Genomic DNA, 26,010 nt, shown 5'->3' with positions numbered 1-26,010 from the left:
TGAATAGGGAGGGGGGGTCTTCTAATTTCTACCAGAGAAAAACCTGAGAGCAGCCACGTCGGCGTTTTACTTGATACCGTTTCAAGAGACTGTTTTGCGCGCCTTCACGCCCATTTTTACTTTTGAAACTATTTGGCTACGCATCTTCTGACACTGCCAATAAAGTCGCCACTTTATGCGTGTCCATGCTACGCCTTTTTTCAGGATTGTGCCGTGAAATTCCAAATTACATTAACACAAATTGTCTAGATAATATTTACATCAACTTTTCTCATGTAGACAATGTAAATTTATGCTCGTCGAGTGAAATTTGGGTACAAATTTTCGTTGCGTTAATTTTGTCGCGCATCATCAGATGCTGGCGTCACCAAAAGTTGATGTAAGAACTACGGAGACACATCCACTTCTCGACGCGGTTGATAGATATTATTTTTTGGCGCGTATCCGTGCTACATCCACCTACGGCCGCTCGCAGACTTCTCTCTGCTATAACCATACTGGAATGAGCGCTGCCTACCGCCTCCGTGGTATCCACTGCGCATTTGGCTGATGCCCTTTCTATACCTAGGGATGATCCTACTTGTGGCTCATTCTATACCTAAAGTTAATCCTACTTGCAGCTTATCTGAGGGAGTAGTATAAAGTGTAAAAGGGTACACTGTGGTTGGTTTCCAATCGTACCAAAGTACAACTACAGTGTACCCTTTTACACTTTATACTACTCCCTCGGATAAGCTGCAAGTAGGATTAGCTTTAGGTATAGAAGGGGTATCGAATGAGCCACAAGTAGGATCATCCCTAGGTGTAGAACGGGCATTAAGCCCGTATCAGACTACGGATTGAGATTAGGATTAGATTGAAATTTAACCAATCACAGTAAAGTTTACTAATCTCAAGTTCGGTAACTTTCACTCTGATTGGTCAAATTTCAATCTAATCCCAATCTCAATCGGTAGTCTGATACGGACTTTACTCTTCCGTTACCCTCACTTTTAGCATTTTCACTATAATTCAAGAAACCGTCTTAGGATCATTTTTAGATACTCCGTAGTCAATGAAACTCGCGGGGGGTACGTTGGTATGCCCCATGCATTCTTATGACGTATTGTTAGGCGCTTGGGCGCGACAGTTTTTCAGTTACAACTCTTGTGACAACTATACCCGGTCTCCCCCTACACGAGTTATTGAACCGGATTATAAGCGGCCGTGTGAACGTAGTCAATGTTGACGCGCTGGGACTCTAATTCATTTGAAAAGTAAAAACGGATATGAAAGGAAAGGAAACAAGAAAGAAACGCGCCGGGAAATACAGAGAAGGAAAACAATAAGGAAGAGTGGAGGCAAATTGGCTATTCGCGTCCTTGGGGTCATATCCGCGTTCTATTTTTCCATTGTGTTCACGCCGCACATTATAATTATTTTTTAAATATCAATCATCATTGTTCGTATCATGGAAATTAGATTGATGAATTGTCTGGACAGTCTATTTAGACAAGAACAAAATAATTAAGATAATTAATTTCTCGGCGATTATACGACGTAATATATTCGATACGTCCGGTAATGATTTGGCGAAAATGAAATACGTGGTTACGTACATACCGCGTAATTTAATCCCGCGAGATCAGCGTCGCCACTCTTGAGCCAATCAATGAATTCCATCGCGTTATCGGTGGGGTCGCCCTCTCCATACGTGGCCAGGCAAAACACCGCCAAGCTGTTCGGAATAGTCTTCAGGTGTATCAGCTCCTCCTGTCGCAGCAAAAAGAGATACCTGTTGCATCATTATCTTGCATCATAATTCTTTTTGCATCGCGAGATAGCATCATCATTTATCATTCGCATTTAAGTCGTCGAAGAGTAACGTTTCCGGCGAGACGAGGTGACTGCTAATGTACACCACGTGCGCGAAACGTGCACGTTGATCGACATTGACGAGGGGAATTTTTCAATTGACTCGACCGCTCGAGAGAAGTCTGGCGCGAGAGCGCGCGGCAACAAACAATCTTCGTGCGTAGGACGTCCGTAAATTGCGATTCGTACCCCCTCCGCCCTCTTTTTTTTATTCTCTTGGAGATTGAAGGTCTCTTAATAAGTCGCTATAACAAGTCGCATACCATGTCGCACTCCTCGGGATCCGCCACCATGCCCTTCGTCTTGTATCTGATGCCCTCCTTGGCGAGACGACCCGCGAATTCTTCAGCAGTACCCGTTTGGCTGCCGTAAAATACCACCAGACTCCGGCCGGAGGACTTTAGCTTCTTGATGAAAGAGTTCTCTGACGGCGGTGCCGCGGCGAACGATGTTGGTCTGCAATTGAAGGGCGTTTAATAATGCGTCACTAATCCTTGGATGCGCGCTTAAGGGGGACCTCTATCCTCTATAATTTTTAACTTAATTTTAACGCGGCGTCTACAATGAGATATTTAAGAAAACGACCAATCACAGTCGATTGTCTTCCTCATGTTTCTTAAATATTACGTCTATAAAATGTCATCGTAGACGCCGCGTTAGTTTTCATCCTTTGGATTTAATCTTTTCTCAGAAAAGGATGAAAAGAATTAATTAAACTGATTCCCCAGTAAACACTAATTGACAATTACATAACATTAATATTACAATTTCCTGAGACAATGCAACATCGTGCAACTGTTATACAGTAACTGTTATACGTTACATTACACTTGCATTGTTGAGTGGAAAATTATAATGTCGACGTTATCTAACTGCTGCTTGGCATTTATTAGGTCTACATAGAAACGGACATCAGTTCTGTCTACCGGCAATCTCGACTCAGTCGAATCTTCTCCGAGAATAGGAAAGGCCCCAGCAATCTGCCGGCGGAGACTGGACTCGGATCTATCGAGATCCTCCCCTTTGTATCGGGGAACCAAGGCGTATAGAGAAGGATAATTACTGAATGGAGTAAGACTTTGGCGCCGGCGTGAGATCTTCCTGCTTTCTCCTCCTCAGGAGCCACCATGCTGTCGCTACGAGGAGACTGGCGACCAACAGTATGTCCAGGACACTGAAGAACGGTTCATCGTGTGCGTCCGGGCCGCTTTCGCTCCCCGATGATCCTGCCATTCTTATAGCCTTCGGCTGCGACGCGTCCGCGGTCTGCGAGACAAGATTCAAATGCGATTCAATTAACTGATCGATTCACCTCGACGGGAATTGCCTCTCGCACATGAGCTCTACGGGTCTGCCAGATTATTTCGGTCGCAATGTAGGAAAAAAAAAGTAGGACTCGATACATTATACATTTCTCCCGTTTATCTTATCATTCCCGGCGCCACGTCGTAACGCTAATTAGCAATATAAGCTCTTTCACCGCTAATCCGGGATATCTAATCTAATAACTGTTTTCTCAAAATTCAAAGTTCGAAAGTTTCTATTGCGACGTGACGGGCGGGCATTGAAAAACGCGTTCTTGATCCCATTATAGGATTAATTGAAGACGTACGATTTGCTGGAACAATTATCGCAGACACAGCATGATTCGACTTTTGTTATCTGCGCCTTTATCAAGGTTGAATGTCAGTGATAACGCCGTCACGAATATAAATAAAATGATAAAAATTCGAGCGGCCGCGGCAACATTTCGTATGCCAAGTTTCGCGTAAGCCGAACTTCTTTTCACTTCACTCACTAGGCGGAGGAGAGGGAAAATGCTAACACAAGCCCGGCAATAAAATTCATGTAAATGGTAATCCCCTTTGCCGTAGACTTCTGCATCGCGATCGACGTCCGTTCGTCATTGTTTCGAGTGCCGAGTTATCGCGAAAGCCAATCGTCCAACCGATCGACCTACGAAAGGCATTTACATGAGACGCGTAAGGTAAGCGGTCGAGGAAAAAGAAGCGAATAACTGATAACAGGTCGTCGTGCGACAATTATTAAAACTTCAGCGGAATGATAGACTTGCAGTTTCAAAACTGCTGCAACACAAATGTAGATGCCCCTACTATTTATACGGCAATATTTTAATTTTAGATACTTTTGCCTCAGCTGGTCTTTCCGCGTAATCTACAACGTGCTCTCTGCACCTAGAAGCATTCTATTTTATAAAAACGAATCGAAACGTTTAAAAAATTTGTATGATGTACAGTGTACAATATACAGTTTATCCACTTGCGCAAATTTTTTTAACGCATTTATTGACTACAAAATAGAATGTTTCTAGACGCAAAGAGCACATTGTAGATTAGGCTTAAAGCCTGTGACACAAGAGACACAAGTTACCGTGCGTTATTTAAAATAGAATGGATCTTAAGATGCTGTATGGAATGTTTCACTGACTACGCAGTATCTAAAAATGATGTTGAGACGACCTTAAATATAAGATATGACTATGATTACCTCATGGAGCAGTATTCGTAGTCCGTTCTCATATTTAAGACCAACCTGGCCGGTTTTCCCAACCTCTTGATAAGCTAACTAATATAGTTAAATTATGCCGATCTTTATCTAATTTGAAGGAAAGACAAAGGCACGCACGATTTAACTGGAGGGGGAAAACCGCTGACTTTATCTTACTATCTTATTTATCTTGTTTTATCTTATTTTATCTTATTTTAGCTTTATAATGCCCCGGCAAGGCCTAATGCCCAGTAATGCCGCAAATGTGTACACCACAATGCCCTCAGCAGGGTTTCCCCCCTCGATTTAACTATTAACTTATCAAGAAGTTGGAACAACTGGCCCTTAATGTATCGTAAGCCAATCAACACACAGAGCCAGTATTAGCATCGCGAAACGTTATTTTGAGATGATCGTAAAGTAAGAACGGGCTGCGAATACTGGACTTAGGTCCGGTTTCACCAACGTTGTTTAACTTGAAGCTTAGCTTAATTCGTCCTTTGTCTCTTTCCAACTGTTACTGTTAGAAAGAGACAAGCATGAATTAAGCTATAGATTAAAGTCAAGCGACGTTTGGTGAAACCGGACCCTGGAGCGTAAAACGTCGTCCTAAAAGTACAAATCAGCTATGCCACAATTGCGAGGCCCTTACTTCAACTATTGCCAGCCCCGTGCAGAACGAATCGGATCCTATCGCAATCGGTGAAGGAGATAAACTATCGTGTTTCCCCCTCGCTCGCGTCGACGATCGAGCCGCGCTGGGTGTGTTAACTCGCTGACTTTGCCACGCCGTACGACTCGTGGCTCGCGCCGTCGACGACGCGGACAGATCCTCGCGCGATATTCGGCGAGGAGGACGCTCAGTGTCGGTGTTACGAGTCACAATTGCGATCACGATCGACGATAATAATATTGAGGCAACATCACATTATTCGCCGTTACTAGGCACGTTTCTTTATTCCGCGAACGCGTTATCTCCGCGCGATATGATTTTGTTATTCTGACGTCGAGAAAACACTCATTACGCGCCGCACGAAGGAGCAGAGCTTACATAATTATTCTGCCATTTGCGGGTTTGCGTAACGCAGGTGGAACTATTAGATTCGTTCTCTCTCTCTCTCTCTCTCTCTCTCTCTCTCTCTCTCTCTCTCTCCTCCCCCCCTCCTCTTTCTCGAAAGAATAAAATTCAGCTCACGGATGTTCGAACGAGAGTCGCATTATGGACTACGTTTACACGTCACCCTTAATCGGGTTTAATAACATCCGTAGTTGTAAAACTAGCCAGTCACAGCTATTCCTCCGAAAAATGGGACGACTGTGATTGGCCAGTACCTTAACTGTAAATGTTATTAAATCCGATTAAGGGTGTCGTGTAACAACACTCATTGGGAAGCAACGAGAGACATGTTGTCGCTCTCTTTCACCTACACACGTCAAAATGCTTTCGTTTCCCCGCTTATCTACCTGCTCGTCGTCTTATCTTAAACTTATTCCGCTCGCTCATTATTAAACGTGGTCGAAAGCGTCACGATGACTTCTGAAACCCGGCCCGTGCTGAATGAGGAAAAAATGCATGTAACTCTTGAGCTTGTTTAGTCTACAATTAACAACACGCTAAATCACGAAAAACAAAAAAAAACTCGCAAGATAATCAGCGCCGTTTCCGGCCGTAAATCTTCCGAGACTTATACTGTCGGTTATAAAAATGATTACAAACCAAACATTCTAAACATTCGTCAGCCACTAAACGATCGATATTATTAGCTTATATTTCACTAACTAGATGAGCCCGGCTTATTATATGTCACGTGTTCGCGCCGACGATTATGTCACGGAAAATTACAGGATTATTTTATGATAAATGGCGCGCGTGTATTGAATATGCAAAATAGACGAAGTTTTATCCGTTCGTGGAACGCACTTGATATTTAACGTACGTACAACTTTCGATGAATAAACCCGATAACTTATTTGAAACAAGACATCGATGAAAGTCGCTGTGTTCTAGAAAAAGAAAATTAAAATTTAGACGACCTTCGATTCCAAATTATGCGACGCTTACGACATCAATTACCCGATACACAGTAAACTTGTTATCTTATGTAAGGAAATTTATATTCACAATTTAGCATTTGTTATTGGAAAGTGATTATCTCTCGGTGACGTCAGACCTACACGAAAAAACAAATGCTGTTGAGTTAAACAAAATAAAGTTGCTTGAATTAAACGTCACGGGCTGCCACAAACATAAATGACTCACTGAATTGTATTTCCTACGAATTTCAATTTTAAGCATTGAACTAAATATCCAGATTATTAAGACAACAATCTGGTGTTATTCATTTATTAATACTGATGTTGTTTCAACGATTTTATTTCAATTACACTGACCTTGTTGATACAATATCATTCTTTTTTCCGTGTAAAAGATCCGACAAAGGCGATAAGTGTTTTTAATCAAACAATGAAAAAGTCTAGTCATAATTGATTTTTTTTATAGCGACGAGGAAAGATGTAAAAAATGCATGTAGACATCAAAATATTTAAATTTTTGCCGATTTAAAACATGCGAATTTTACTGTTCCACCAAAGAAATTGCGTTTTAAAATCGACAATACCCGACAGAACGTATTGAAAACAGTACATACCCAAAAATTCACAAAACTGGACACTTGATTCTTTTTTGTAAATGCGTTTTCTCCATGTTTAATCTTTATATAGTTTTTTTTTCAAATAGCCTCATCGCCTATTAGATTTTTCGGAAGGAGCAACTTCTCTTTAACTCCAAATTGCGGTTAAAAAGTTTTAATTGCAGTCTCAGTTACAAAGTTTTAAAACCGTAAAGCGAGTAGGGGGCCTCTCAGGAGCTCAATGAGATTAAGTTATTTACGTATTGTACGGTTATAGGTATATTATACGGTTAACGACACTTTCAAATGTCCGTCCCCGATTTCACCGAAGGGTAAACCGTCGAGTGCATTGTCGTGTACAGGTTCGCGGCATAACTGGGCATTAGACAAGGCCTAATGCCCAAAACATGCCTAGTAATGCCCAGTAATGACCGACGTCTGTCCACCACAATGCTCTCAGCGGTTTACCCCTCGTCGAGAACCGAGGGGCGAGAGGATTATCCGGCCATCGAATTTCATCCGGTCGTTTAAGATTGATAATTGAAAAATCGCTATTGCGTCTCAATGTAACGCTAACTTCTCTTGTCTACTTTCCTTCATTTCCCCGTTTTCGCATACGAACTGCCGCGTAACCGCGCCACGCAATTTCGTAGTAACGCGTTTCATCTCCGCGTATGTTCGAACCTTTCTTTAACAAATCCGTACTTTCGAAAAAAAGAGAACATCGAAGGGCCAATTTCAGTCAATTTTCGTGGCCGATTAGGTTTGCCGTTTCAGCCTTTGTCTCAACGACCCGCGGGCTCGATGAGCATCTTTTCCTCCGGCGGAAACTCGTAAAAAAATTTCATTGCCGAATTCAATAGGCTTGTTTTCTGTTGCTGCACCGGTGAACTAGTGCAGTACGCAAGAAGACGAGAGACCAGGAGCAGAGAGAAACCTTGAGAGCGGCCAGGCCGGGGCGTTTTACTTGGTACCGTTTCGGGAGACTGTTTCGCGCGCTCTTACGCCCGTATTTCTAGAACTTTTATTTTATTACGGATTTTCTGACCGCCGTAAAAATTTCCACTTGATGCATGTCCGTGCATTCCGACATCTAATTTATAAAATTTACATTGTCTACATGAGAAAAGTCGATGTAAATATCGCGCAGATAATTTACGTTAGTGTAATTTTGAATTTTACAGCACAATCCTGAAAAATCGGCGTAGCATGGACACGCACAAAGTGGTGACTTTAACGGCAGTGTCAGAAGATGCGCAGCAAAACAGTCCCAAAAGTTTCTCTTGAAACGGTATCGAGTAAAACGCCGGCGGGGCCGCTCTCAGGTTTCTCTCCGTCAGGGGCTCGATTCTTGAATTTATTCGAAGGAGAAACGTATGCGAAGATTCTGCAGCTCTCACAGAAAAGTTGCAAGTTGATTGGCTATTCGCGTGGTCTTTAACCAATTGACTTTCAACTTTTCTGAGCAGAATTTTCGCATTAGTTTCTCTTTCGCAGAAGTTTCTCTTTCGAATAAATTCAAGAATCGTGCTTCTGGAGAGTAAACTCTTGCCTAAATGAGTGATGGGGTATGCCAGAATCTGGTTGCATCTCATGGGTGCTGTTCGCGATATGGTCGCCGGCCAATTCATCAACTGCGCGTGTGTCAAAGTACGTTGTTTGTTGTGAACCGTTGTGTCAAAGAAGTGAAATCATGTCCAAGGTGGTGTTGTGTTATGAATTGTGGAAGTAAACGTTCCAATTTGGATCCGAATGAAAGTATGTTGCACGACGCTGCGAAGACCAGCACGCATAGTTCATGAATTGGCTGGTGACCGTATTGCGAACAACGCCCATGAAATGCGACCATATTTTGGCATACCCCCACCACTGGAGTACTACTCTCCTGGTCTCTAGTCTTCTTGGCAGTACGCTATAATGAGAAAAAATATACCTGTCTAAAGCCCTGTGTCGATCCACGATCCAAGAACTGTGTCCAAGTTCTAGTTCCGAGAAATGCGTAGCCAATTATCTTGCAGCTTTTATGGAATAGCTGCAGGTTGATTGGCTACACATTTCTCGAAACTAGAACTTGGACCAAGTCCTAGCATCGTGGACACAGGCCTTAAAGCCTCGTGTCCACGTTCCAAGAACTGTGTCCAAGTTCTAGTTCCAAGAAATGCGTAGCCAATCAACGTGCAGCTTTTATGGAATAGCTGCAAGTTGATTGGCCACACGTTTCTCGAGACTAGAACTTGGACCAAGTTCTAGCATCGTGGACACAGGGCTTAAGCCAACGGCACACGGTACTATTTTTCCTACTGGTTTCCTTACGAGAGCCAATCAGGATTCAGCCTTGAGTCACCTGATCGAAAACTCTGCATATCCTGATTGGCTCTCGTGAGCGATCCAGTAGGAAAAATAGTATCGTGTGCCGTTGGCTTTACTCTAATTTATTACACTAGTTCACCAGCACAGCAACAGAAAACAAGCCTAATATTTGTTGATGAAATTGTTCATCAACCTCTCACGCTAGAGGAGGTGTGATTCGTGATCGAAACCTTTGCTCGGAACTCGCAAATTCCGGGATATCACGGAAAATCGCAGTCTTATGGAACCCACGTATCCCTCCGGGTTCCGTCAACAAACGTTACGCAACGTCGTTGCGATTCGCTTACCGGTAGATCCATACTGTGCGCGCGAAGGACCGTGCAGGGCGATCGTGGTGCGCGCAATTCACGGAAGATCTCGCACGTGATCCGTTTCCGCGCGGATAATGCCAGAAGAGCGACTACGTGCGCGAACCTGCTGCGACGGCGATCGGCGTGAAACTGCGGGAAGCGTAAGCGTAAGACCCGCCAACGTCGCGCCCCGATTCGAAGCTCGGTGAACTAATACGGCCGCGCTCGTCAATATGCATACGTCGTAAACCACCCCCTGCCCCCGCCGTCGCCAGCAAGTATCATAGCGACAAAGTGGCGAGTCATCTTGTGTACTGTTCGTGGTCAGGTGCGATTACTCAGCGCGGATTTCGTTCGAAAAATGCGCGGCGGCTTTCCCTCGTGCGAGATTAGCGGAAATGCGAAGACCCTCCCCTCCTCCCCTCGAGGATCCTCCATGGATCTAACAATAGGCCTGTTCTTTATTACTGCACTACTGAACTAGTGCAATAAATTAAAATGAAACAAATAGATTACCTCTCATTCCAACTCATTGCACCAGTGTGCACTAGTTCAGGAGTGCAGCAATAAAAAACAGACCCTATAAGACTTGTTTTCTGTTCCCGCACTGGTGAACTAGTGCAATAAATTTAGAGCAAGACAAGCGTATTTTTTTCTCATTCCAGCTTACTGCGCTAGTTCACCGGTGCAGGAACAGAAAACAAACCTATAATATAACCATAGTATTATAACTAGTATGCCCACTTCGTCATTTGTTTCGTTTTGCGTCGAAACCCCTTCTGCGCATCCGACATTGTTCTAGGCCGTGTTCTAGGCAGACCAATGGAAGAAAAGTTGTATGCGTGGTAGTGTATCCGTGACCACGTTTTCACCGAGGGTCAGAGTCTGGCTAGAGTCGGGTCAGAATCGGGTCAGAGGGGGAGAGGGAGGGAGGGAGGGGGGGGGAGAGAGAGAGAGAGAGAGAGAGAGAGAGAGAGAGAGAGAGAGAGAGAGAGAGAGAGGGAGAGAGGGAGGGGGGAATGGACCTACTAATCACATTAGATTAGGCTTTATACATGACCTACGCACTGGAAAATGTCTGTTAGAACTGAGAGAGATGAAAAATGAGTGCGCCTCTCTATGGTCCCCATATGCCACTTCTTCACTTGAATCCAGTTCCCTCTCTTTCCTCCTGTTTTACGACGCGGAGAGGAGGCCTCGTCTCCATGGCCGGTGTTCATAGTCTATTTCAAAATCGTCTTAATTATTATCGCAAGAGACTAAAGCCAACGGCACACGATACTATTTTTCCTACCTGGATCGCTCACGAGAGTCAATCAAGATGGAGTTTTCGATAAGGTGACTCAAAGCTGAATCCTGATTGGCTCTCGTGAGGAATCCAGTAGGAAAAATAGTATCGTGTGCCGTTGGCTTAATACGGTTCTGTGATTGGTTAAAAGCATATTAACAGTATACTCAAGATAATCTTACATATAAGCACGGACTATGAATAGCGGCCTATCTTTCTCTACACTACGGAGACACGCCATCTCATGATGGATAGCGATGCGCAAGTTCATGTATCACAGGTCCACGGAATCCTACAATCGCTCGTGGTCAGCATTTCATTCATTAGCTTCCACACGAAAGACTGCCTGAGTGGTGTACGTGCGGATTCGCACGTGCCTAATAGCATTAATATTTAATTCCACTAATAATTAATATTTGAAATCGGCCGATCGAATTCTCAAGTTTTTCCATTCCATACGTCATAGAAGTGTTACGCGAATAATAGATTCCGATTATCCGTGATTGTGACTGGTTAATTTCTAGCGCCACGATTTCCACGCAAATTCCTCTTCGGAGAAGTAATAGACCTTCGGAATGGATGACGTAAGCCGAGAATCGTCAACACGTGCAACCCGTCAATGTCAATGCCGTCAATTAGGTCGAGTTTCGTCATATAAACGTGGCGTTTCAGCGTCACTGGCGATTGCGAATGTTTAAATAGCACTTTGGCTTTTATCACAATGGACATCTTAATGTTATTTAACTGTAACACTCTACATACGTCATTCACAATTCGGTGTGCTTCGATGCAAATTATAAAGAAGAACACACTGCGCATCTTTAGCATATTCAAATTTATAGAACAAGTTATGCGAATTGTGCGTTATGTGATTTATTAATCCTTTCACGAGTCCTCAGGCGCTTCCTAAAGGAGGCGCATCTACACTATATAACAAAACATGCTATATAGCAAAGTTATACAACTTGTTACAAAAAGAAAAGAAAAAATGTTATATAACATGATGTTGTATAACATTTTTCGTGTTATATAGCAGGTTATATGTTATCCATTAGTTGTCGGTAAAGATCAAAGGAAGTTATAAAACTTTATGTTTATGAGGTATTCAAAATCAAAACTTGTCATCCTTGCAAAGTTTTTGACACTACCGTCACACCGAATTTCTCCCATCAATATACCTCTGTCATCTCTTTCAAGATCTGCTATAAGGGTTGTACCACTATATTTTTTTCGAGCTTCTAATGATGGTCGCACCCAGAATCGCCGTTTAGTTCTAATATGTTGTCTAGTCAAAATTACACAAGCTGCTGCTGCGAGAATTGCATCCTCTACGTTTGACGCCATTATGAATACTGAGATGAAAAATGTTTAACTTGTACATAAAATTATTGTTACAAAAATAGTGTCCAATAACAAGTTATATGAAGTCATATCACAAGTTATACAACAATGTTAAAAACAAAACAAAAACATATAGCATGTTTTGTTACATAGTGTAGACCCGGCTTAAAAGATTGTATATTGCAATGATTGTATATTTTGTGAACACCCTTACGGAAAAGCATCGAATTAATTATTAGAAAATTACTGTACATCAGTAATTTCTGATAGTTCAATTACTGATATACAGTACACACGCGCTCGTCATTTCTCCCCGAAAATCCTCCAAAACAATATATTGTACGCACCATATTATGTCGCCGCTGCGTGAGAAAAATGACACGAGTCAAAAATGGTAATTTCACACAACAATTTTAAACGCTCAATCCCACGCTCAACCCAAATCACATGTAGACACATGCATTTTTCATGTATGCATATACAAAATGTACAAATGTGTTATGTGCGCAACTTCGTGTGTAGTACATGATTTCGGTCAGCGGTCTATACCCGTCGGTTCAATCTGTTGTAATGACCTACGATTTATATCGAGATTGCTCCCAGTCGCGCGGTTTATCGAGCAGACCAAATTGCGCCCAATCCCAGAGTCGCGCGGAATCGCGGCGCGTTCGAAAACGGCAGCGCGTGCAACTGGAAGTCGGCCGGGAAAGTGAAAGCCAATAAGAGGAAGCAGGTGAAAAGAGAGAGACACGCGCTCGCCTCGCGGTTAATGTAACCGCGGTAATTAGACGGTTTCTGTTATCGACTTGTCGGTACCGATGAGGATTTCCCCGACATCGGTCCGCGCGGAATCACAATTTTACGCCGCGTTGTTCAACGCTCTTCTTCCTTTTCCTTCTCGGGCTTGATCGCGAATCTTATCCTCTGATGTAAAGCCGTGAAAGTCTTCATTGACGAATATTAAACTCTTACTACTTGCCGGTTCGTTATTATTTTTTCACCTTTGTTCTATTATGATAGAATATGATTTATATTTACACATAGCGAGCATATCATTCCTTTTTAATTAATATTAAACTCGTCAATGAAATTTTTTACTCTTCACGAGTTCACGCTAGAGAAAAAGATTCATGATCGAGCCCCTAGCCAACGGCAGAAGGAAGGAAGAGGCTGTTGTTCTCAAATACGCCTCGGAAAAAGTCCTGCGGTTACAATATCTCCTCATTGTCGGATTATAGTTATACAAATAAATTATTGGTCAATTTGTCAGTAGGAAACGATGAATAAAATATCTCCGCTTTGACGTGCGATAATAATCATCTAACCCGACGATGGTTCAGGAACGCAGAACATACGGCGGCGAATTACAATGTTAATACAAGGTCAGCTTTTTTCAACACGTCCGGTGACTATATCGACCGTTCGTACGTCACGCATCTAATCTACTGTGCAGCCAGAGCGAAAAGCATAATTGGAGTTTTATATATATATATATATATATATGTATATATATACGTAGATATGCTTTTTATTAGGCCATTACTTTATGAGCAATTTCGATGAACTCCCGGATTTATCGGTCATGTAAAAAAACAATAAAAAACAATATCTCGCTACACAAACACGATATCTCGAAGCCTCGATTGTTTTATCAAATACGTGCGAATTTATCGCGTCTATGCTTTTTTTTCGGGCACATCATGAGTCTGTCAAAATTTCGTAAATAATTCGTAAACCTCCTCAGCGAAATTACTTATTCGCCTCTTCTATTAATGGCGCTGATAGACTGGGACAATTTTAATCACAGGTGCATGCTCATTATGATGTCTATTCACGCATTGTCTGCCATTTTTCTAATCTCACGACGGCAACCCACAGGCAAGTTATAATTTACAAACTACTGGGTTTTAAAGTCTTTTAAACAATCCAGACGGACGGTCGAGCGTGGCGTCAGACAGCCGAATAAAGTTCGTACCTTTCAGTTACGATCGAGAAAGAAGTTAAAACGCGAGTTGAGAAAAAGCGAGAGTGCTGACTAAGCGGCGAAAGAAAGCTGATCAAGTTTTTACATTTTTCGGTGGCGAAAATTCTCCACGGCGGTCATGGCGAGCGAACCTGAAAGGACGAGCGAACCCGAAAGTGAAATACCAGACATTAAAGTGAGCGTTTCTCGCGACAGATGTTATATATAAAGATAAACGTATATATTAAGCAGATCATTTACGTTTAATAAATGTTTTTAAAAAACGTACCTTAAACTGCCGACATGTTGTATAAAAAATGGTATTTTAAACTCTTTTAAATGGTATTTAAAGGTCAGACAAATGTCGAAAAAGGCTTTTTCATAACGTTTAAATGATTTTGAAAAAAGTATTGAATTTTAAACGGTTATTTTTTTTCAACTTACACGGATTTAAATGGATGTTAAACATTTATTAAATGCATTTTGAACACAATTGTATTGTCTAGGAAAGGAACAAAATTTAAAATCACCAATAGAGATCTCGTCGATGGTTTTTCCTGGTGGTAATAAATCGACCTTCGTATATATATATATTTTTTTTTATGGCAATTTGAAAACAATCGTTATGCAACAGCAGGTATTGTTCTCTTATAAATAAAAATGTGATGGCTGCGGCTCGTCCGAGTGAATGTATAATTAAGTACAAACATCAGCATATGAGACAAAATATTAAAATCACGTGTTACAAGGATGCAAATGGCTAGCGATATATCAAAGTCCGTGAATATCTATATCAATGACTCAGAATACGCGTAGCCGAAACTCGTCATTGGCGAGATAATGTCGGCATAAAGAGCTTAACGAAATTCTTGGCTACTTCGTTGGTCGATGTAATCGCACAAAAGTGCATTGCGTTTGAAAGCAGGATTCGAGTGACGAGCGGAACGAGGAAAGAATCGAGATCGAGACGACGTCGGCGAAGCCGAAGCGGGAGGATGAAAGGCGATCGAAAGTCTGCGACGAGGATCCCTACATCATGAAGCTATTTAAAAGTCTAATGAATCCGCAGGGAAGTCAGGCGAGTGCGAAGGACAAGAAAAAAATGACACGTGATGCACCTTGAAATCTTTACAAATTATTGAATAAAAGATGTCTTTCATTGTGATAAAAAAAATTTATACTTTTGTATCATATCCGTGGCATCTTGCAAGGCCGTTTAAATGAGACAAGAACAGTCTCCTCGATGTGATAAGTTCGCACAAAATCAAGTCGCACGTCAACAAAACTATTCGACACCCTATGTAGGCATTAAATGTCAGCGCGATATGTCAGGTGATAAGTTATTTTTTAACGAAGCGACACGCCTGCAAATGCGACATGCAAATGTATTATAATTCGGTGCACTCTTTTGTAAAAAATTATCTGGAGAATTATTGCGCGGCAAATGTCCAGGGTCGACGAATGATTAACGGCCCGAGCAGAAAGATCGAACCCTTTACGACTTTCCGTCGTAAGACATAAAGTTGGTAGTCAACGGACGGAAGTCAACGCACAAAGAATTGTAATCGTGTGTAATCTCGCGAAGCAGTGTATGCGACGGACGCGACATACGTCTACAAGTCTTTTGTGTGTTGACTGCCGACACAGACTTAAATCTTACGACGGAATCGTAAACGGTTACGACGATCTTTCTGCTCGGGCCCAAAGGCCGGATCAGACTAGCAATTGCTGGCTCGGATTGGATTGGCGATTAACGATTATCTTCCGGCCAATGAGGGCGAATCAAGGCCCGGTTTTTCTCACTTTCTGGTTAATTGTTAACCAGAGGTCAGCCGATTCTCTGTCTCTTCTTAGATAATAACATAGAAAAAGATTTGAGAGTCGACTAACGTCCGGTTGGCAGTTGACGAGAAAACGAAAAACCGGGCCTAGATCGCTGGCTGCTTGCTCTCATTGGCTAACGGACAAACGTCTATCGCCAATTGCAATTCAATCCGAGTCAACAATTGCCAGTCTGATTCGGACTTAGCGTTCTGTCGAGGACGCGTGACAATAGCGATAGCGCCTCGCAACCGTATCGGCACCGAGCCTGTATTGAATAATGCATTCGGGATCAAAGTTCACATACGCGTGTTCTCATCTGATTGATTGTCTCGCGGCGGGCAGATATATACAAGACCTTCTAGACGAGATTTGTGAAATTCAGAGGAGGCGAAGACGCGCCAAGAAATCCGCCTCCCCTCTCCGAGTCTCGTCTTTATCGTCTTCTGTAATAAAAGAATGTATTGCGCAACGTAAGAATGGGATATCGGCAGGCAAGTAGGTAAGTAGCGATAGATAGCTGACCGTATTTTATCACGGTGGAAAATGAACCTCAAATTCCTGGAACACTTCCGTACTCTAGACCGTACATTCTCCCAACGTATCAGTGACGTTGCCTAATAACTTCTTGTACCAGATAAGATAGGCATCTCCACTTCCAATTGAATGGATCTCAACGTGCTTTTGTAAATTTTCTAATTCTTCCAACTTTTCAGCTCCTCAATCAAAATCTCTTATAAAGGTAAACGTTTCTTTTAGTGCTTTATATCCACTTCTACTAATATATATTAATCGGAATCTCAGTGTAACCAATTTCTTATCTTCTTCTAGTTCTAAGAATTAGAAAAAGATTAGGAAATAAATTAACCCGAGATTAATCTACATCGACAATATTAATCGGTAGAAATGGACGTTAGTGTCTTGTCCAATACTGCGTATTCGACCTGTTGACTTTTAAGTTTTTTAACACCAAGTCTTCCGCCCGATAAATTGTTGCTTGTTTCCCCGTTTTCTTCGGGAATTTATAAGCAACTTTTAAAGATATCTTCACAATTTTAACTAACAAGACATAGTATAATCAACCTCTCATAAGGGCTAGTTACCTGCACCGGAATCTCGTCTACGGGTCCAATCGCACCTGCACGTGGGGCCGAGTGTCGCCCACGAAAAAATCTCTAAATGACAATTGAAAAAGAGCTCATCACGTGACACACACACAGTCATCCATCGATTCGTCGCGTACGGTGAAAGCGGCTTTGGACAAGATTCCTGGAAACTGATGCAAGGTGCCACTCGTATTGTCCACTTCTCCGCATTAATTGCCGCGTTTCACTCACGCATGCGCAAGTATACGCACGAACACACACACACACACACACACACACACACACAGCTACACATACGCACACGGACGAAGGGATGATACGACGGAACATACGCGCGTCACAAATCTCGGTCCAATCCTGTCCATCAGATAGACACAGAAAAATTCTCGTGCATTATCTGACGGCAGGCGAGCGTGTGAAATCGCGAGTCACTGCTCGCCATTATGTCATTCGCAGAAATAATAGAATCGGAGAAACGAACGGAAAGCACTTCGCGAAGCGCGTAATCTTCGCATTGTGTTTCGAGTAGTCGTTTCGAAAAGCCGTTTATTATTTTCGCGCGCGCAGACACGTGCGGCGCGCCTGTACGGTCGAGGGAATTAACAGTTTGACGCGCCGCGAAAACTTTTCTCCTTCTGGGGGCTCGATTCTTAAATTCACTTGATAGAGAAATATATGCGCGAAAATTCTGCTCCGACAGAAAAGTTGAGAGCCGTTTGATTAGAAGCCAACGCGAACAGCCAATCAACTCGGCAACTTTTCTGTGAGAGCGGGCGTCTTCTACGAATTAATTCAAGAATCGAGCTCCTGAACGCGAAAGCCTCCTCTACAATGCGAGTCTCAGAGTTGTAGTCGTAAGAATGGTCGACTATTATTGACAAATTCTCATGTGTCTGGCTGAATCGACCAATTACAATCGATTAGTCTTAGGGCCATCGCACACAAAATTGCATAGCTACATGTGCATAGCATAAAAACCGTCTAAACCAAGGAGCACCGAGCATTAAATCGCCATATTGATTTACATAATTGATTACATAACATTCTCATTTGTCTAGACGGTCTTACGGCAGCATAGCTGCATGTGCGTAGCATGAAAACCGTGTAAACCAACATCGAGCATTGAATCGCCATATTAATTTACATAACATGTTTATTGGTCTAGACGGTCTTGTGCTATGCGTATGCAACTATGCAGTTTTGTGTGCGATGGCCCTTAGGGTCCATTCGGACAAACCTGCATAGCGCATAAACTTGTGCACAAGGAATCTGATTGGGCCATAAGAGCATGCATAAGGAAAACAAATGCACCTAAGCAAGTTTGTCTGGATAGGCCCTTAAACCTAATCTACAATATGCTCTTTGCATCTAGAAACATTCTATTTAATATAAGCGAATCAAAACGCTCAAAAAATTAGTCGACAATTTACGACTGTACAATGTACAGTTTATCAGCTTACACAAATTTTTTAAACGTATTTACTGACTACAAAGTAGACTGTTTCTAGACGCAAAGAGCACATTGTAGATTAGGCTTAAGGGTCTATCCAAACTTGCATAGGTGTATAGGTATATATGCATTTAAAAAATTGATTAGTCTATTTCCTTATGCGTGCATTTATGGCCCAATCAGATTCCTTATACGTTTATGCGCTATGCAAGTTTGTCTGGTTAGGCCCTTACGACTGCGACCCCAAGACCCCCATTGTAGACCCCGTAGAAACGTTTGAATCGTACGTTCGATCTGACCGGAGGAACAAGCCGCGTAGATCCGACGAGGAGCTCCCAGGGAGACTGTTCGACATAGGCGGTGTACACCGTTAACGTACCCGGCTATACCGATAAGAGATTACACAGTGCCCTTGAATCTACGTTATCGTCTTAAGTTGTTAACAGACAGTTGATACCCAATCAATGTGCATATTTTGGCGATTGCACGAAGGGCCCAATTTCACAAACGTCGGTTAACTGTTAACCGATTAATTGATTGATTCTCTCTCTTCTTAGATAATAAGATAGAAAAAGATAAGGAGTTGACTGAACTCTGGTTAACAGTTAACCGACGTTTGTGAATCCGGCCCTAAGGCTCGGTTTTACAGGTTTAACTCATTCGTTGACTTTTTCTAATGTCCACTTCTACCAGTGTGATTTAACTTTAATCCCCGTTTAATTTACTTTCCACCTCTTTCCAACTCAGAACCAGAGAAAGAGATAAAAAATTAAACCGAGATTAAAATTAATCCGTATTGGTAGAAATGGACGGGTTATCAACGTCCACGTTTTACGAATCTCTTTTCGCGACAATTATACGCACGATGTAACAATAAACTTGCCACGAAGATTTCACTGCAACGGCAATAAATTCATGGTGGAAGCGATAGATTGCGCCTATCAATTTAACGGAAACTCCGCTATCTCATAATAGAGGACTTTTCTCTGCTGATCACTCGTGCAATCTACGCAGAACAGCGCGGCATCATAACATATCATATTATCAGGGTTGGAAGTAACTCGTTAACGAAATTACAGTTACAGTTACTTTTTGTGCAACTCTAACTTAACTTCGTTACTTTCTCTCCGTCTGCAACTGTAACTTAACTCAGGTAATTTTTTTCAATAACTATAATAGTAACTAATTAGCATGCCGAAGGAGGAAAGGAATATGATAAAAGATTTAAAAATAGAGAAGGAGACACAAAAGCAATGGGAAGAAGGTAGGATTAGGGAAGCGAAATATAATAAGAGATACAGAGATTTAAGCAATGCGGAGGGGAGGCCGAGATACTTAGAGTTTAGAAATATAGATATGATGGGAAAAGGTAAGGAAATTAGAGCGCTGATAAGATTAAGATGTGGAAACACGGAGGAAGATAACAAATACTGGTTGGAAGAAGAAAATGAACAAAGAATATGTATATTTTGTAAAGAGGGTAAAGATAATATAGAGCACTGTATAAAGGATTGTAAAACGACGAAAGACTGGTTCTTAGAGTTAGGTAATAGTATGGAAAAGAAGTTGGAAAGATTATATAACGATGTAATAGATGAAGATAAAGGAAAGATATTATGTAAATTATGGAAGGAAAAGGAAAGGCAAAAAAAGATGAGATAGTCATTGTAGAAATAAGAAATTAGAAGTAGGAAACAAGAAGGGAAAGATTCGAGATTAGGGGTAGAGATTAGAGAGAGTATGAATGAGAGTATGGATGAATGAGTGGTTAAGAAACTTTTGTAAACCAAGCGCCACTTTCTGGCTGTATGCTAAAGGTAATAAAGCATATATATATATATAATAGTAACTAATTCAATAGTTACTTTATGTACAATATATTTTAAATCTCTACAGATCGCATTAGGCCTTGCATTTGCGCATAAACGCCATTATCGACACCTTACAATTCAAACGCAGATTTGACGTCTTTACTTTCGTTGCAAGAAGGTAACTGCAAAGTAATAATGCGTTACTTTTTTAGTGACTGCAGAGAGAAACCTGAGAGCGCCCACGTCGGCGTTTTACTCGATACCGTTTCAGGAGACTGTTTTTCGCGCTCTTACGCCCATCTCTACTTTTGAAACTATTTCATTACGCATTTTCTGACTCCGCCGATAAAATTTCCACTGGTACATGTCCGTGCTATGAATTCTAACATCTAATTTATAAAATTCACACTGACTGCATGAACAAAATTGATGTAAACATGCAGATAATGTATGTAAATGTAATTTTGAAATTCACATCTCAATCCTGAAAAATAGGCGTGGCACGAACACGCACAAAGTGGAGACTTTATCGGCAGTGTCGGAAGATGCGTAGCAAAATAGTTCCAAGAGTAAAAATGGGCGCAAGGATACGCAAAACAGTTTCCCAAGTCCCAGTCTACAATGAATGATTCAAGTCCCAAGCCCTGAGAAACTGACCAATCACAGTCGAGTATTCTCCTCATTTTTTATTGTGATTGGTCAATTTCTTAGGATCTAGGGTTTAAATCGCCTATTGTAGACTGAGACTAGCGCGCTACTTCTCAGAATTTGTAACTTTTAACTGTAACCAGTTACTTTTTTTCGAAAAAACTGTAACTAGATACTTTTACGAAGTAACTTCCCCAGCCCTGCATATTATCGTTAAGCCCAATGTCCCCGATGCTAGAACTTGGTCCAAGACCTTGGTCCGAGAAACGTATAGCCAATAAAATTGCCGCTTTTCCGTAAAAGCTACAAATTGATTGGTTACAAATTTTTCAATCCAAGAACTTGGACCAAGTTCTAGCATCGTGGATACAGGCCTTTAGAGCATAACAAATTGTTGATATAACGAGCTGTTAATATAAAACGTCGCGGGACGCGTTCGCGGATCGCGTTATCAGCATTAAAAGTGTCGGCTATCCATCTTTGGCATACAACGAGCAACAAGTACAGAATGCTTCAAGCCGTTAATAGCGGCCTCGCGAACGCACCCGTGATATAATAGGTCGATAACAAAAGTGCGCGACACGCGACACCGTCGTTAAGAGGCTACAGAGTAACAGGCCTGAGACGACACCATTCGATCTTAATCGCGCGCTAAAATAAATGCCAGATAAAACGCGCGTGCCGCTACTAGAATCTTACGTCCGCGCTTGTCGCGATTGTTAAGTACTGGCACTGGCTAACGAGCGCCACGTTAAAATCACGTCCAAGTCACGTGACTCTCCGCGGTCTCGGCCCCCTCCGGCCCGCGCCTCCCCCCGCCCATACGATTCAGCTTTCCGTCCCCCTCCCCGCGGCTTTGTCACCTGTCGGAATGCTATTCGAAATTTACCTTAGTACAGCTAACCGGTTATTCGTGTAAACGTCCGATAGCTCAATCGCCCGGTCTCCAATAGCGATAGTCACGTGACGGACGCTGCGTCGTTCCGCTGAAGGCGCACGGACTCGACGAGGATCCGATTTCCTCGGGGCGAGGACAGCGAGAACGCGTACGTGCGTCGCGTCGCGCACGAGCGGCCCGGCTGCACCCGGCGATCGGCCACGATCGGCGATGGTCGGCGGCATCGGCGTTGGTCTCTTTTTACGTCTCTTTCCCCGAGCGCAAGTTCGCAGGACGGTTGATAACGGGCGCGCGGGTTAAGCGACGGTGGCGCCGCGAGCGGCGGCGCTCTGGAGCGCGCGGTCGGCGCGCGAGATTCAAACCAACTATTTTGTTTATAGCGCGTTTAACTGGTCGCTTTTATTTACTCATTTCCAATCTTATCATCCAGCGTTTGAATATTTATCAGATTCCACCGTCACGTCGGGCATCTGGAACACTTCGGTACCCTCTGCCGCTTCATCTCGACCTCCCTCGATTGTCCCTTCAACGCTGAAGAAAGAGCGCCGATCAGCAACTTGGCCTTAGACTGATGGCAGAGAACGATCCGCAGAAACGCTACGTCGGTCTAAAGTTGGAAACACTCGAAAAAACTTGAGAATTTCGAGCAATCGGAATTGTCAGCATTGCTTAGGTTTCAAAACGGCTGTTCTCGATTGTCATTGGTCGTGTCCCTTATGAGTCTTGAGTTTTACTGCTCAAGTTTTTTCGCTGTGTTCGGGCTTTTACAATTAGTCGTGGACGTAAACCGTGAAGAGCTATTGTACACGACTTACGTTTTTCTCTGTCTTACCTTACGTCTACGACTAATGTTTCTACCAACGTTCAACTTTAATCTCGGTTCAGCTTACTTTATAGTTTTTTTTTTAGAAAAAGAGGCAATTTAAAGTTAATCTGTACTGGTAGAAACGGGCATGAAACAGAGTTCTGAGCGTTTACGGATCATTCTTTGCCGTCAGCTTTACTTTGTCATCACCGAGCTACGTCTCCTTCGTGCCGCGTTGGCGCGGCCAGAGATTTCCACGGATTTCCACTCACTTATCGTCGCCGAGCCGATGTTGATCGGCTCGAGTTTCAAGCTCTGCATCTCCCGCAGGGCCATCGCGTGAAAGGAGAGCGCGGCGACCCGCGTGAACAATTCGGACACGCCGTTGCCCGTTCTCGACGAGACCGCCCAATATTCCGCTCGCATCCGTCTCGCCGCCTCGATCGCTCGTTTCTCGACGATCTCGTACACCGGACGCGACTGGCGTTTGCCGAAAGAAAGAGCGATTGATAAAAAAAAAACGACGGCAGCCCAGACAGTAGCAAATTTCCAAAAGAATTCTCTTTGAATTCCCGAATTAAGAAATTAATTTTCCTTTCCTCCCATTTCCGTTCTAAAAACATTCTTCGGAGTTCAAAGAGAATTCGTTTTCGGACTCTTAAGATTGTGACCAGAGAGTTGAGCTTGTTTTCGGATTGCAGAAGAAATTCCCTTTCGTACCACTACAAGAATTCGCGCCGGGAATGAATTCGTTCGGAGTTCATTTTCATTCAACAAATTGCATAAAGAATTTAAAACGGTGAATTTGTTTTGAGTTCACGATTGCCTGTGCTGTTTGGGAATGTTATACGTAAATGACAAGAGCGAAAAGGCAATATTGCCAATACTTACCAATAGATCTTTCTTAGCGCCGACCAGAAAGATATGATGGGCACCGACGTTGCTGCGACTCGCCTCGTTCAGCCATTGCTGGCAATGCATCAGCGACATCAGGTTTCCCAGGTCGAAAACGACCATGATTACTAAAACGAAATGCAATGTAAAAAGTAAAGAAGATAAGCAAAGGAAACTTGTGCGCAGGAAGAGAGATTTTCACCATTAGCCCCGCGATAATAAGACGCCGCTATGCACTTGAACCTTTCCTGGCCCGCGGTGTCCCATCTGCAAGTAGCCCATCGTCTCAAATTACTACATTACGTTCAATTTATTCCCGTGGATGTTTAGCGTCTTCGAAACGACGCTCTTTATTACATTTGCAAGTGGAAGGGCACGCCGAGGATGTCGAATCTCTCCACCTCGAAGTCCACGCCAATGGTGGCCTTGTAATTGTTGTCGAAGAGCTTGTGGCAGAAACTGCGTAAAAGACCGGTGATTTACTGTCCAAATATTTAGGTCGCCAATCCTGGCATCAATTCTGTGTCAGATTTTTTAGCATTTTCACTTTAGTGTAAGACACATAATTGACCCCCTGGCCCCGGAAATTAGGAACAATTAATGTTCCAAAGTCTAATAAACGCTGACACGCTGACCATTCGCCGAATTCATTACCGGTTCACCAACGACGTTTTCCCGACAGCAACGTCGCCGATGACGATCACCTTGGAGATCCGCAGTGTCAGACTCTTGCTCTCGCAGGTCCGTCTGATTAGGCCGCCGAAATCGCTCTCGTTGTACGGCGTGGACGCGGAAGAGAAGGGTGGCGGCCAATCGGTTATCTGTCGGCGAAAATCAAAGAGAAAGAGAGATCAAATCGTCAAAGTCTAGGACATTCTCTAAAGACATTACAAAAAATTAAAATGCACAGTATATAAATTATGATAGCATACAAGATCCAGATGCAACAATAGAAGAAGGAAAGGAAAAATGAATGCAATAAAAGGGAGAGAAATAGAGACATATTCGTTTGTTCGGGCATCAATTAGTTCGAATAGATTCCCCTACCTGTCTCTCATCGCGCGCCTCTTCCTTCATCATTTTGTAAATTGCGGAACGCGTTTCTAACATATTGCTCTCCGCAGGCGTATCGAGAAACCAAACGCGCGCTCCTCCTTTTTTACAAGCGCGAGTTTTGCGATTACATGGTGTCGATTTTTTTTTTTCACGCGCTGTTATCCGGCATCGTCCAAAGACTGGCGTTGTTCGTGGATCGCACGATTGATTTCTGCATGAGTGAACGAGAAACATTGGTTGCTGCGGCAGGTGTTCGCTTGCGACACGTGGGGGGAGACTCATGCGGGTGCAATTATGGAAAGCGACGGGTGCCTGGAATAAATTGTCGCGTAAGAAGAGATAAGAAAAGCTTTTAATCAGCCCGGAAATAATGATAACTAAAAAACCGACGGTACCAATGGAATTATTCCCTTTGTTCTCAGCAAAAATCAAATATTCCCTTTCGCGCGTCCAGTATTTCAATGTCATCTTTACGTAAATTCCGCTTTACAAATAACGTATACGCTTAGTAGTCTTTTTCTTTTTTGTTTATGTACAAGTTTTCGGGCAATGTTGATCAAACTCTGGTGAACCTGTGTGCATAATTTTATCACTGCAGATTAATTTTAATCTCATGTTAACTTACTTTTTATACCGCTTAAACTTACTTCACCTTCTTTTAATTCTCAAGACTAAGCGAAGAGGTAAAAAATAAGTAAACTGAGATTAAAATTAATCTTGATGTAAAAGTTCCCATACAGCACCGAAGTTTTCAGAAACATTGCAACATTGCAACAATGTTTTCTGAAATGTTTCTAAAAGCTTTATGGGTTTACCGATTGAATTAATTTGCCAACTAATCTTCCAAATAATTCATCATTTCATCAAAATGGATAGAAAGAAAACAATTGGCTCGTAAGACTAATTATGCAAGGCCGTAAGCGTTAACTTATGCCGGAATCGGTAAACACTAATCTTGTAGTCAATTATTCTCTTCACTTTTAACGATGATTGGACAATCTTTACTGATTCCGGAATAAGTTAATAGACTACCCAGTGAGAAATGATTCGTCGATCGACGTCAATTCGACGGTGGATGTGTTCGAAAATGGATTTAGTTACTGCCAGTGAAAACAGTATAGTTGGTAGCAATGAAAATTACTGGTGCTGCGTTTTTCGCACGCCAGTAAAGTCAGTAAGGCTGGGTCTACATTTGGATGTCGTAAGTCGTGTCGGAAGGAATTGACCAATCACAGTTCATTATTCGACTTACGACATCCAATGTAGACCCAGCCTTA

The 26,010-nt window shown here is 42.5% G+C and overlaps 3 protein-coding genes across 6 annotated transcripts in view; 1 reads left to right on the top strand and 2 right to left on the bottom strand.

Annotated features, from left to right (window-relative positions):
• LOC105570611 (NADPH--cytochrome P450 reductase) overlaps window positions 1–22,162 on the bottom strand; it is a 27,934-nt gene extending 5,772 nt beyond the window's left edge. The window contains exons 1-4 of one of the 3 annotated variants that reach the window (XM_012027942.1): window positions 21,970–22,162; window positions 2,918–3,120; window positions 2,118–2,310; window positions 1,603–1,752 (exon numbers count right to left, since the gene is read on the bottom strand). In XM_012027942.1, coding sequence (XP_011883332.1) covers window positions 1,603–1,752; window positions 2,118–2,310; window positions 2,918–3,087 — 513 coding nt within the window. In that variant the 5' untranslated portion in view covers window positions 3,088–3,120; window positions 21,970–22,162. Of the gene's footprint in view, window positions 1–1,602; window positions 1,753–2,117; window positions 2,311–2,917; window positions 3,121–9,649; window positions 9,835–16,372; window positions 16,400–21,969 lie in introns of those variants that run through there. The other 2 variants (XM_012027941.1, XM_012027940.1) reach the window with 2 other exon arrangements.
• A 184-nt stretch (window positions 22,163–22,346) lies between these two features.
• LOC105570610 (ras-related protein Rab-34) lies at window positions 22,347–25,438 on the bottom strand. Of its 2 annotated transcripts, XM_012027939.1 has the most exons (8): window positions 25,129–25,438; window positions 24,725–25,045; window positions 24,332–24,498; window positions 24,035–24,136; window positions 23,880–23,944; window positions 23,675–23,805; window positions 23,056–23,263; window positions 22,347–22,509 (listed from the first exon to the last, which is right to left on the bottom strand). In XM_012027939.1, the coding sequence occupies exons 2-8, from the start codon at window positions 25,013–25,015 to the stop codon at window positions 22,436–22,438; spliced, it is 1,038 nt and encodes a 345-aa protein (XP_011883329.1). In that variant the 5' UTR covers window positions 25,016–25,045; window positions 25,129–25,438; the 3' UTR covers window positions 22,347–22,435. The 2 variants fall into 2 exon arrangements, with proteins under 2 accessions (XP_011883329.1, XP_011883328.1); XM_012027938.1 differs by having other exon boundaries at window positions 24,725–25,438.
• LOC105570717 (60S ribosomal protein L23a) overlaps window positions 25,283–26,010 on the top strand; it is a 4,461-nt gene continuing 3,733 nt past the window's right edge. Inside the window, exon 1 of the mRNA XM_012028154.1 lies at window positions 25,283–25,299. Coding sequence (XP_011883544.1) covers window positions 25,283–25,299 — 17 coding nt within the window. The remainder of the gene's footprint in view (window positions 25,300–26,010) is intronic.

Source organism: Vollenhovia emeryi, unplaced genomic scaffold (genome assembly GCF_000949405.1).
Source record: "Vollenhovia emeryi isolate VEMERY1.0 unplaced genomic scaffold, V.emery_V1.0 DF939120.1, whole genome shotgun sequence".
Classification (NCBI taxonomy): domain Eukaryota; kingdom Metazoa; phylum Arthropoda; class Insecta; order Hymenoptera; family Formicidae; genus Vollenhovia; species Vollenhovia emeryi.
Note: the sequence above shows the minus strand (reverse complement) of the source record. Positions and strands in the feature narration are given on the sequence as shown.